The sequence below is a fragment of the Mus caroli genome, chromosome 13, assembly GCF_900094665.2.
Source record: "Mus caroli chromosome 13, CAROLI_EIJ_v1.1, whole genome shotgun sequence".
NCBI classification, from domain to species: domain Eukaryota; kingdom Metazoa; phylum Chordata; class Mammalia; order Rodentia; family Muridae; genus Mus; species Mus caroli.
In genome coordinates, this window is record NC_034582.1 from 16,632,410 (window position 1) to 16,645,321 (window position 12,912).

The window sequence follows — 12,912 nt, forward strand, 5'->3', positions numbered from 1 at the left end:
TTCAGCATGATGGAGTCATAGTTCACTTGCTCCAAATGTCTCTCACTGGATGAGTAACCACTGATGACCTCAATCTAGACTCATGCATCTTAGGAGACTTTAACATGGGTTTTATGTCCAATCACCTTATACTTGCTTTCTTCTCAGGATAACTGTTACACAGATTGCTTCATTACTTTCCTCTCTCTGACTTCTCCCAACTCATAACATTTTCTTCAGTATTCAAAGGCACAGCTACACACACATACACACACACACACACACACACACACACACACACACACACAGAGCAATTTTCATGTCTGGCCCTGTCTCAACTATATACATACAGTGTGATCCAGCTGAAATATTTACTCCCTTATACCTATATCCTGCTAGCACATCCTCCCGCCTAAGTTGTATATCTGTTTTGTATCTATTCTGGACTATGGATTCAGTGTCATTCTATAGAGTGTGATATTGCCTGCATTTTCAAAATGTCAATCTCTAAAACAAAACTGAAAGTGAGGAAATGGTAGGTTTTGCTCTTTTAATATATAAAATAATTTAACAAATAAGTCATTTCATATATCTGACCCAAAACTAGACATAAAGGCAACACAAATCCAACACTCACAGAATGTTTTTTTTAAAGCATTGTTTGCTGTAACAATCCTTAATGTAAATAATACCAGTGACATAATCGTACCTTCTCCATTACATTTGCTTTGGTAATGTAGATTTATTACACTTATAATTTGTGTGTGTGTCTTGTTACTGTGTACTTTATGTGTCCTAATCAGACAGATTAGCATCATGTCCCAAGTAAAAACATGCCACACATTTCCGGAAACCTGGGAGAGCTAAAGGGGAGCCTGGGTTACAGATTCTGTGCAACTGCCACGCATTGTTCATAGCTACATCGACCATGTAACTCACCAAAACCCAGAGCCGCTTCTTACTTCTTAATCCCACCCTGTATTTGGAAATAATTTGATCCATTTTTAGCTACACCTTTCCTGCATTCCTCATATAATTTCACAATGGATGGTTACCTGAAGGAACTCTTTATCATCAGCTACACAGCTTGCTTCACTGACTGGTTCTATGCCTACAGCATTTGAACACAGACTATTAAAGCCATCACCATGCCAACAGCATAAAAATATCTCCTCATTTTCTTCCACTATGAAATCAAAATACTCCCTGTTCATCTTTTTCATATGTTCCACATTCAGAAGTGGACATTTTTCTGTTTTGTTTTTACAAATCGATCCTGTAGCCTTCACTCCCTTCTTCTTCAAAGCTGACATCAGTTTAACACTTGTAAAGAAGCTATCAAAACACAAGTGATAGGGATAGTGACCTTTCCCCAGAAGAACATCAGCAAAACTCATTATTAGATTTCCACCTAGCCCAAGGTCCAGCTCCTTATCTGTTTCCAGAGCCGAGTCTTCTTGGTAAGGCTCAAACCAAACCAGATAGCCTTGTGTAGTTAGTTGTACCACACCAAATTTTATAGCCAATTTGACAAGGCTTCCCATTCAGAAATTGGTCACGATCAAAGCATTCACACATTGACTTGTCAAAACAATAGTATTCCTCAAGAGGGGCATACAAGGGGATATTTTTTCATTTGCTTTATGAGAGGCCTCAAATTTAAAAACTTATCTTTTTGATCGAGGTGGCTATTATCTGCAAAATGCAGGTATGAGAAAATTAATTCAAATCTATCCCTTCTAATTTCATTTCTAACCAGGGTCTGATCAGAATCAGAGATTTCCCAATACATCCCTGTTCTGGGATGCCTTACAAATCCCCTGCAGAGCAGAGCACCAAACACACACCTCATTTCCTGCACTGTGACTTCTAGGTTGACATTTTTCTGAGAAGCATAATTATTGGTTTCATTGACAGTCGAATGTTTCATCATCAAAAAATAATTCAAAGAGCTCTACTGGGTTCAACTTCTCACTCTTAAGATTCAAAAGTCCAGAATCCAGGGCTGACCAGCTTGGAAAGTTAGGCTTACTGTCTCGTTTGGTCCAGCTCTTCTCAGGGATGCTGGATGCCTTTATCTTCTTTCTCTCAGGCTGCACCTCAGGCTCATTGTTTTCCTCTGTCTCTGACTCATCAGAAAATGCAAGGCCTCAGAGCAGCTCGCTCACTCTAGATTTGGCTTTTCCCCTCCCTTTCTGAGTAATGTAATGCAAGGACTCAATGTGCATCTTGGCCCAGGACTCATGGGGTGGGTGGCAGTTCCTGACAGTGTTCAAAGTGGAGACTGCCTTTTCAGTTGGGGAAGGAGAATCTCTGAGAAAGAAAAAAAGAACATATGCTACAAACAAAACAAAAGAAAACACCCCAAATCTCTTTCTTCTACACGGGGTAAGTACAAAGGAGATGGACTTTTCACTCTGGTTTCGCTGGGAAAGGCTTGCTGCACTTAGCATTCTCACTTCTCCCCAGCTTGCACTTACTCCTCAAGTCCTAACTAATGGTGGAGATGCCCATGAGAAGCTGGCCTGCCCTCCCTCCCTCCCTCCCTCCCTCCCTCCCTCCTTCTATGCTGCTTTTGGCCTGTGTCTTGCTGTACAGGCCTCTGAGGGAGGCACTTTTTTATTCTGAGCCTAGTTGGCTCTGTGTTTAAGCTCCTTATTAAGGCTAGCTCTGTCAGCCAATCTTGAGATTTGCAGAACTATCTGTCCCATTTGTGTCCTTGTCCTCTCTTGGATGTGCTCTTGTGTCAGTTGATCATTTACCGGGTCCTCTCACAACTCTCAGGATTTCTGAGCAAGGAAGGACTGAGCACCCCTTAGCTTTACATTCATCTGGTAGATAAATTTCTTTGGGGAGAAACAAATAAGAAACTCAAATTTATTGCAGTTGGACTAGTTTGTGTGGGATCTACAAGGAAGCAAGGTAACATTAAGATGAAAAGTATTATTTCAGTATTCTTATACAATTACAACACAATTAAAGTTATTTATTATTATTGTGTGAGTGTTCCATTCTGCTCGTGTGGAAGTCAAAGATAACTTAGCAAACTCATTTTACCTTCACTTCCCCGTGGGTTCTGGAGACTGAACTCAAACCCTCAGGCTTCAGTGCTGTACTCTACCTGCTACTGAGTCAGCTCGACATTTCATTTGTTATTCTGTGCTCTGGAGGAGGAAGCACATGAATGCCTGGTGAACGCATGGTGGTCTAAAGACAACTTTTGGGAGTTGGGTGTCTCCTTCCATCATGGGACCACAGGATGAAACAAACTCAGAGCTGACTGGCAAGTACTCTTAACTGCTGCTGAACCATCTTGCTGGCTTTCTGTTGTTAAGATTTTTATTTTATTTTTAGAATTGCGCGTGCGTGTGTGTGTGTGTGTGTGTGTGTGTGTGTGTGTGTGTGTGTAATGTATATGAGAACTCAGGTGCCAAAGGAGGCCAGATATAAGAGAACCCCTGGAGCTGGAGTTACAAGGAGTTGTAAGCCACCCACAGTGGGTGCTGGGAACTGGACTTGCATCCTTTGAAAGAGCAGCAAGAACTCTTAACTACAGAATCATCTTTCCTGCCCCTGTTGCTTTTTAAATAATAAAAAAAAATTTTTTTTGACACATAGTCTCACTCTGTAGCCCAGCTGGGCCTGGTACTTTGTCACCTAGGCTGAGTTTGAAATAAGGCAATCCTATTTTCTTGCCCCAGCCTTCTGAGTCCTAGGAATAAGTGTGAGTCACCACACCTGGCGCAATACTTATGATACTATGACTTCCATCAGGACAATGAAACCTTTTAATGCTGAGATCTAAACTCCAAGACCTGTGGTGCATTAAGACCAATATGGTGAGGTCAGGCTCTGGGAGTAAGAAATGGGGAAGAGTAAGGTAAGTGAAAGAGAGGGTTAGGATGTGGGACTGGAAGAGGACCGTGGGTCTGCCATAGGCCGGAGCTCAGAAATCATAGCAGGTTTACAAACTGTAGCTACCTCATAGGTTTGCTACATGAAACAATAAAACATTTTTATTCTAATCAGTGCTATGAATCATGGTTTCAGGCATCTGACTGACATATACCCAGCAGTCAAAATGGCAGATTCCCATGCTCCTGTGAGTGGCCACACCCTGTCCTATAGTGGAACTTAGCTCTGTCTTAGCTTAATGGGCCATATTACTGGGAACATGGAAGACAGTAGTGCTAAGAGCAATTTAAGTTATGATGATTCGGCTCAAGAAGTTTCAGAGAAGAAAATAGTAAGTAACTGATATTTCTTGTAATATTTTGAATGTGGCTGCTTTCTGCTCATGTCCAAAAAAAAAAAAAAAAAAATCTGCCTGAGGCATTGGCAGAGAGATTTCAAGACAGCCTAGTGTTGACTGATGCATGGTCATTAGCAATCACTCTTGTGCAGATCTGTAATGAAAAGGAGCAAACGGAATGCATACTCTGAGGAGAAAAGAAAGTGTAATGGAGCTAACCCCAGTACTCAAGGAGGTAATAAGTTTAAAGAAAAGCCTGATCCTATATGGAATAAAGGGAGTGGTGACCTCAGGGCAAGACCCCACCCAGCAAAGCATCCAATGGTGAAAAGGAAGTAAAGAAAAGCGTAAGCAGGAAACCATGGGAAGCAAAATGCAGGTATTTGAACAAGGGGGTCAGGTTGCAGCCCCAGCAAGCAGAAGAACTTGGTAGCTTCAGCGCGTGGTTCTGCTGTTAGAGTAAGGATACAAGAAAGGGTTTGGAAATCTTCCTCTGTGGCTAAGGAAAACTGTTGAGGCCAGGTGTTTGTCAGGGGTGTCCTTCTACTGATGCCCACAAAGGCCATTGTATGAAACTGAAGGTGAAGCCTGGATTTCATTAGAGACCCCAAAATGTTGGAGATGCCAGAGCTGAGGGACACCTGTCAAGAAAAGCTTCAGAGTAGGTGTGGAACAAGCCAGAGAGAGAGAGAGGGGCGGGAGAGAGAGAGAGAGAGAGAGAGAGAGAGAGAGAGAGAGAGAGAGAGAGAGAAAGGTGTTGTAGTCAACAAAGCTGAAAGGAGTTGGAGATGTAAGGAGCACTTTGACATCAGACATGGAGATGCAGTGGGGAGTTGGCCCTGCTGGGTTTCAGTCCTGCTTTGGTCCAGTGTTTCCTCACTGTGCTCCCTTTCCTCTCTGTTGGAATGGTGTGTATTCTGTGCCATTGTGTGTTGGAAGTATATGATCTGACTTTCAATTTTGGTTTTCTAGGGGTTACAGATAAGAGATTGTCTTGAGTCTCAGAAGAAAGTTTGAACTTCTGACTTTTAAACAATATTGAGACTATTATAGACTGGGTAGATTTTTGAAGTTAGAGTTTTTGTATTATGTTATGGCTACAAGTCTATAGGGGCCAGGGAGAGAATGTGTTGGTTTGAAGCTCCGATAGGCTCTTAGATTTGAATGGTTGGTCATCAGAGATTGACATTACTTAGGAGATGTGTCCCTGTTGTGTGGCCTTGTTGGAGGAAGTGTGTCACTGGAATGACCTTTATTTATTTATTTTTTTAATATTTTTTTATTACATCTATTCCTCAATTACATTTCCAATGCTTTCCCAAAAGTCCCCCATACCCTCCCCCCCACTTCCCTACCCACCCATTCCCAGTTTTTTGGCCCTGGCGTTCCCCTGTACTGGGGCATATAAAGTTTGCATGTCCAATGGGCCTCTCTTTCTAGTGATGGCCGACTAGGCCATCTTTTGATACTGGAGTGACCTTTAGAATTTCAAAAGCCCAAACCAGTTCCAGAATCTCTCTCTTCCTGCTACCTGTGGTTCCAGATGTAGAAAATCAGGGACTAAAACAGATGGTATTAAAGATGTTGAACACTGTAAACCTGTGGTGCCAGTCACTCTGGGGATGTACTACTTATGTTCAGCACCAGCACAATCCACTGCCACTGGACACCTGACTATGACCTGACAATGACCACACAACAGCAACGCTGTCCCACATGGTACAGGGCATTGGAGTGCCCTGGTAGACTAACACTGCACCAATACACAGGTCTACTGCGCCTATAATAAGATGTCTGAGATTGTTATGAAATAATACCAAAGCAAGGAAAACAACTTAAGAATGTTACCTAGAAGAAAGCTTGCACAGAATAAAGACATTGTTACAAACATGGACTCACTCACCTGTTCTGTTCAGTATCGTTTCCTGCCGTGGTTGAGGATGTAACATCGAAGATGTAACAAGGAGTTTTGAGGGTCTTTTTAGTAGATTTGGATCTCTGTAAATGTAGAGATCTTGTAAAAATTTCATTAATGAAAATTATTTAAAATATTGCATATCTATATATTTAAAAATTATATGCTATAATAATTATTTTGGTGGTTGCTTATAGTTCTTTGTCTTTATTTGATAATGTCTCCAAAAGTCTACCACATATATTTTCATTAATCTCTTAACTTTTGTTTCATGTTCTTATTTACACTCTTTTCCCATTGCCTGGAAAGGATACAGTATCCAGTCCTTCCCAGACTGGATGTAGGCTCTAACAAAAGGTCTAGTGGCTCTCAAGATTGGATCATTTCTGTTTACCTTGTCACTACCCAATCCCAATGGGCACACAGACTATTCTGATACTATAAGGCTCCTCTCTTATTTTTTTTAGAAATTATTTCTCTGATCTTTTGAGATGTTATAATCATACCATATCCCCTGTCCCTTTCCTTCCTCCAAATTGTCTCATATATCCCTCCTTTCTCTCATTTAAATTCATGGACTAGTTTTTCATTAATTGTTGTCACATGCATATATGTATATATCTAGATACTGATGCATCCTTAAATATAACCTGCTTAGTCTGTATAATGCTACTTTTATGTATGTTTTTCAACCCTATTTGGTATTGGAAAGCCTTCCTTTTATTAAAGCCTGTTTAAGTGGTAATACCTCTTTTTACGATTATCTCCCTCCCCTTTATCAACATGATTGCCTAGAAAGCTATATTGGTTTCTCTAGTCTCTTCTAACAGGGCCAAACTTGATAGTTTAAAAAAAAAAAAAAAAAAGAAGAGCCGGGCGTGGTGGCACACACCTTTAATCCCAGCACTTGGGAGGCAGAGGCAGGTGGATATCTGAGTTCGAGGCCAGCCTGGTCTACAAAGTGAGTTCCAGGACAACCAGGGATACACAGAAAAACCCTGTCTTGAAAAAACAAACAAACAAAACAAAACAAAACAAAACAAAACAAAACAAAACAAAAAATATGTATGTCAGGCAGTGGTGGCGCACACCTTTAGTCCCAGCACTTGGGAAGCAGAGGCAGGCGGATTTCTGAGTTTGAGGCCAGTTTGGTCTACAGAGTGAGTTCTAGGGCAGCCAGGGGCTATACAGAAAAATCCTGCCTCAAAAACAAAAACAAAAAACAAAACAAAAACAAACAAACAAACAAAATGTATTCCCTCACTGTCCTGGAGCCTAGAAGCCTAAAGTCAAAGTCAAGGAATCATCAGGTGCCATCAGTGTATCCCTGTGTATCTCTGCCTTCACTGGCCTCCACATAAAGAATGGGTTTAGGCTCATTCAACACTGTATGGACATCCTCTTAACCTCATTACATCTCCAAAGAGATAACTGTCAAGTCAGGCCATCTTCATGGGTACCTACAATTAGGACTTACCATACCTTTTGAGGGAACAAAATTTAACTCATATGTTTGCTCAGCTTCAGTTAAATTTTGGTCTGTTTGGTCTTTTATAATTTGATTTAATATTAGCTTTCATCTTCTGTGCACACACACCTCTACCCTCTGACTTTCTTGGACTCCTATATTATTCCTTCTTAATTTTCAGTCATTGATTATACATTGGTGCAAACATCTAACTACTTTCTTTGTCATTTCCTCATATATAATCATATTGAAGACTTTTATAGCTTGTAATAAATACTATATATATGTATGTACATACACATATGTATATATATATATATATATATATATATATATGTTTTCTTTGTATCCATGTTATACTACATTTACAGCAATTGGGTTTTTATTTAAAGTATGTTTAAATAGGTTGCATTTACAGACAGATAAAATGTTGATAACAACGTGAGGTCTGAGGTCTGATGTGATTAACAGGAAGTCATGGAAAAGCAGAGAAGGCAATATCATAAAGACAGTGCCTTGAGAGAACAAATGGAGAAAAAGACTTACATGGGAAAGAACCACTCTGTCCTATGCATCTCTCTCTCCGTTTGTGCCTCTTTCTGTTTCTGTATCTCTGAGACAGGATATGACCATGTAAAACATGCTGCTCTAGAATTCGAAGTGACCCTCCTTCCTCTGCTTCCCAAGTGCAGAAATTATAGATGTGTACTACCAAGCCTGGCTGAATAGACAGTCTTATACCACCCTCTTTACCCTGATACCTTGAGATCTGAATGTGCCTCCAAAACATGGCACAAAATAAAACTGAAGCCACCATCATAGGCTCTCTGCATGATGAACATACACAGTCTGTGATAGTCTGAGACAAAGTGAACGTGAAGGCACCTCCTTAAAGGCTTTTGGACTGAGAGAGTGGGCCAAGAAAAAGGCAACAAGGGAAGGGAGGATCACCACTAAGTTTCCATAAACCTGGATGGCAACTCACCTGGAACCTAGCTGAGCTAGACTCAGGCACCACAGCACTGTCTTTGGAACTGTCTTCCTGGAGACAGGCTACTCCTCGAGGAGCACATCCTATAAAAAGAGAAGACAAGAGTCCTTCCTGAGACAAAATTGCCTTGGGAAGTTCCCTCAAGTTCCCTCTGTATGGATCCACTCTTCCAAGAAACAGATTTTATGGACTGAGCTAAAAGCACTGCAACATTTCTATGAGTCTGAAGCTCAGCTGTTGCTCACCCACAAGACTGAGCAGGAGTGAGAGACTTGGTAGTGTACTTTACTCACATATGTGATATGAGTTAAAACCACCGGTAAGAGAGAAGGGAGGAAGAAGCTGCTGCTGCTGCATGCTGCCTTTGGTCAGTTCTCACACAAGACCTGTTCTCGTGGTATAACCCAAACATGGAGTACACAGAACCTACATTTTTGAACTAGCCCTCAATCTGTTGGTGTTGGGCAAACCATTTAAACTAAATTTTGGTTTTCCTAACTATTAGTTTTAGTTGTTGAGTAAGAACATGTTCTAAATATGGGTTGGCAAGATGGCTCAGTGGTTAGAAGAACTTGGTACTAAGTATCAGGACCTGATTTTGATCCCTGGGATGTACATGATGGAAGGTGAGAACTGACTCCCATAATCTTCCCTTTGACCTATCCACACTTGCCAAGGCATGTATACAAACGCCCCACCTCAAGTATATACAAATGAATTCAGTTTTGTAATTTTGTATAATTTTTAACAATTGCTTAGATATGGGAATGGACAAAACCACAGAATTTGCTGTTTGCTGTTGGTCAAAACCATAAACTTATAAAAAGAGTAAGTAATAGATATTTAATGACTAGCATGGTAGCTAATATGAATAATAAATTGTATGCTTGAATATCATACATTATTATTACTATATAGAGACAATGTCTCACTATGTTGCCCAGGCTGGTCCTGAAGTCCTGGGTTCTGGTTAGTGTTTGTGGTATGTAGACACAAACCCAGCACTTAGGAGGTAGTGGCGGAAGAAGGAAGAGTTCAAGGTCATTCTTGAACTACATAGTGAGCATGAGACTGGCATGGGCTACATGAGACCCTATCTCACTGGATCCCCTACCCCCACAAAGGTGGGGAGATAGCTCAGTTGGTAGAGTGCTGTCTAGCATATATAAAGCCTATGGGTTTGATTCCCAGCAGAGTATTAAAAAAATACATAACAGAGGGGCCAGGAAGATGGCTCAGTGCTGCCAAACCCATGGACCTGAATTGGATTCCCAGAACTCAAATAGTGGAAGGAGAAATTTGCATCCTGAAAGTTTTCTTCTGATCTTCACACTCAGGCCATGGCTCCTGTGAGCACACGAACATGGTAGTGTATATCTTTAATTCCAGCACTCGAGAGGTAGGTGAATCTCTGGTTTAAGTCCTTCTTGGTCTACATCATGAGTTCCAAGCCAGTCATGGCCACATAGTGAGACCCTGACTCAAAAAACAAAGCAAGCAAATAAACAAAACCCACCCTCCCAACCAAAACAATAACAACAGTAATAGTGAGTTGTGACTTGTGTGCAGGCTCGCGCTCTCTCTCTGTCTCTCTCTGTCTCTGTCTCTCTGTCTCTGTCTCTGTCTCTGTCTCTCTCACACACACACACACACACACACACACACACACACACACACACACGATGAACAAATGTAGACAGAAATTTTAATGTACAGGTGATTTGCTTTAAAACAAACAAACAAACAAACAACAACAAGCAACAAAAACAAAACAAAACAAAGAAACAAACAAAAAACAACCAAGAAAGAAAGAAACCCTGGGCTCAAGCAATCTTTCCCAGCTCCTGAGTAGCTGGGACTATGGGCATGTGTCACTAATTTCATATTCAAAATTTGTTAAGTAGATCTTAAAAATAGCTTAAGTTTTTAAACAGTTTTATTTTTTACGTGTGTGTGTGTGTGTACACGCATACAGGCATGCACAGAGAGGCCATAGAACAACTTGCAAAGGTTGGTTCTCTTCTATCTTGTGGGTCCTAGGGATCCTCCTTAGATTGTCAGGCTGAGAGGCAAGCATGTTTACCCTCTGAGCCATCCCTTCAGCACTTACATATTTTAAACACACACACACACACACACACACACACACACACACACACACACACACAGAGAGAGAAGAGGCGGGATAAATACCTTAATTACTTGGTATGCAAAAACAAAACAAAACAAAACAAAACAAAACAAAACAAAACAAAAAACAAAACAAGAAAGAAGACCCTGAGGGCAGAGACAACCCTGGTCTCTCAGCAGCCTCCTTCCAGGGTCCTCATTAAACTCATTCCCTAGCACTCACCTCTCACATCCCGGGGGAGCTCTGGAGATTCACTTGTCCAGGGAGTGACCACAGACTGCAGGAGATGGAGGCTCTGATACTCCTCCATAGAGGCTCCTCAATACTCTGTCACCACTAGGTGCATGTCCTGTTCCTGAGCACAGAGAGTAGCCTAGAGACAAAAGAGTCAGCTGTCTCTTGTGAGACTATGCCGGGGCCTGGCAAACACAGAAGTGGATGCTCACATTCAGGTATTGGATGGATCACAGGGCCCCCAGTGGAGGAGCTAGAGAAAGTACCCAAGGAGCTAAAGGGATTTGCAACCCTATAGATGGAATAACATTATGAACTAACCAGTACCCCAGAGCTCTTGACTCTAGCTGCATATGTATCAAAAGATGGCCTAGTCGGCCATCACTGGAAAGAGAGGCCCATTGGACTTGCAAACTTTATCTGCCCCAGTACAGGGAACACCAGGGCCAAAAAACTGGGAATGGGTGGGTAGGGAAGTAGTGGGGAGGGTATGGGGGACTTTTGGGATAGCACTGGAAATGTAATTGAAGAAAAGATGTAATAAAAAATATATANAAAAAAAAAGAAAAAAAAAAAGAAAAAGTAGCTTGGTGGGAGTCAGAGACTCCCACAAGGGAGCACAGAACAAGCTCATCTGCCCCTCTAAAGGAGGAGCAAGAAGTGACACACATTCATATGAGCACTGCAAACTCACCAGGCAGGTCCCCCTCAGTATCTGGGGACTCAGAAGTCAAGGCAGGAAAGACAAGAGAAAGGATCTATCCCCAGAAATACACAATGACAGCATGCCTGAGCTAGCAGTAAAAAATGTAATGAGGCCTAGGGTTTGTATACTCTCCCCAAATGTCTCCCACAGGCTACACAACAATGACAAAGGGAAAACAATTCCCTAGAGAAGAAACTCTGACAAGCACTAGCATGACCTGTGAAGGACAAAAGCATCGCTGTGTGCTTCCTGGGAGGACCGACCAGAGGACACGCTGCCTTATGTGGTAGGCATCTAGCCCGAGTGTACAGCTTGGTTATCATACAAAGATTGTAAAAGCATGTCTTTGCTCTTCATAACTATACACTGAAGTTCTGGGAGGTAGAGGGGCATATTTACAATGATTTGTCATCTGGTTCAGGGGGAAGTCTGCATAACTGTGCATGCCTAGGCACAATGATTTCACAGGAATATGGATAGGGTAGGTGGGGCACATGATGGAAACAGTGTTACCAAGAGCTAAATCTAGGTGAAGAGTGTGGTCTACCTTCCCCCACCTGCTTGAACCTGCTTGCTCAAGGGTGGAGTTTCCTGCTCATTAGTTCTGCCGCGCCCACTGCTGGACCCTGTCGGCTTTGCTGCTTGGAGGCACACACACGTGTTAGTCCTGCTACTGGATCCCGAGTTACTTGGCGGGAAATTGGGATCCCTCCCCCTTCCTTTATAACTGAATGTTGAAATTAGTAAAGGTGGGCCTTGAACATGGAATCGTCTTGGCCCCATTCTTTCTTCCGCCCCGTCTAGCTTCCTCTCTTTTCAGCTCGAACTGCCATTCTCAGTTGAACCATTCGTGTTGTGGACTACGGGCGGGCTGCAACAGTTTGGCGCCAAAACTGGGACCTGAAGAATGGCAGAGGGATGCTAAGAGAAACGGCTGCTGTGTGGAGCTCCACAAGAAAGGAAAGGATCTTCGTATGGGGCATCAGAGCAACGGACAGGTACACATGCTAGCGCTAGCTTAAAATTTCAGTTTTGTAAAGTGTTGCTGAGGATGCGGTAGGATACGAATTAAGTTTGAATCAGTGCTAACCCAACACTGGTTCTGCTTGGGTCGGCAGCGTGTTAATCGGAACTAGATACGGAAACAGGTGGTGTGCCGCAGCATTTTAGAAAGCTGCTTAGGTGGAAGAACGAAGGGTTTAAAGTCATGGATCAGGCGGTTGTTTTTAGTTTTCA

The 12,912-nt window shown here is 42.1% G+C and overlaps 1 protein-coding gene across 1 annotated transcript in view; it reads right to left on the reverse strand.

The window, feature by feature from the left end:
- Positions 1-1,344: 1,344 nt before the first annotated feature.
- Positions 1,345-12,912, reverse strand: part of LOC110308640 (piggyBac transposable element-derived protein 1) — a 12,244-nt gene continuing 676 nt past the window's right edge. Inside the window, 6 exon segments of the mRNA XM_021181061.2 lie at positions 1,345-1,584; positions 1,586-1,895; positions 1,897-2,292; positions 6,135-6,245; positions 10,959-10,971; positions 10,974-11,109. Coding sequence (XP_021036720.1) covers positions 1,447-1,584; positions 1,586-1,895; positions 1,897-2,292; positions 6,135-6,245; positions 10,959-10,971; positions 10,974-11,109 — 1,104 coding nt within the window. The 3' untranslated portion in view covers positions 1,345-1,446.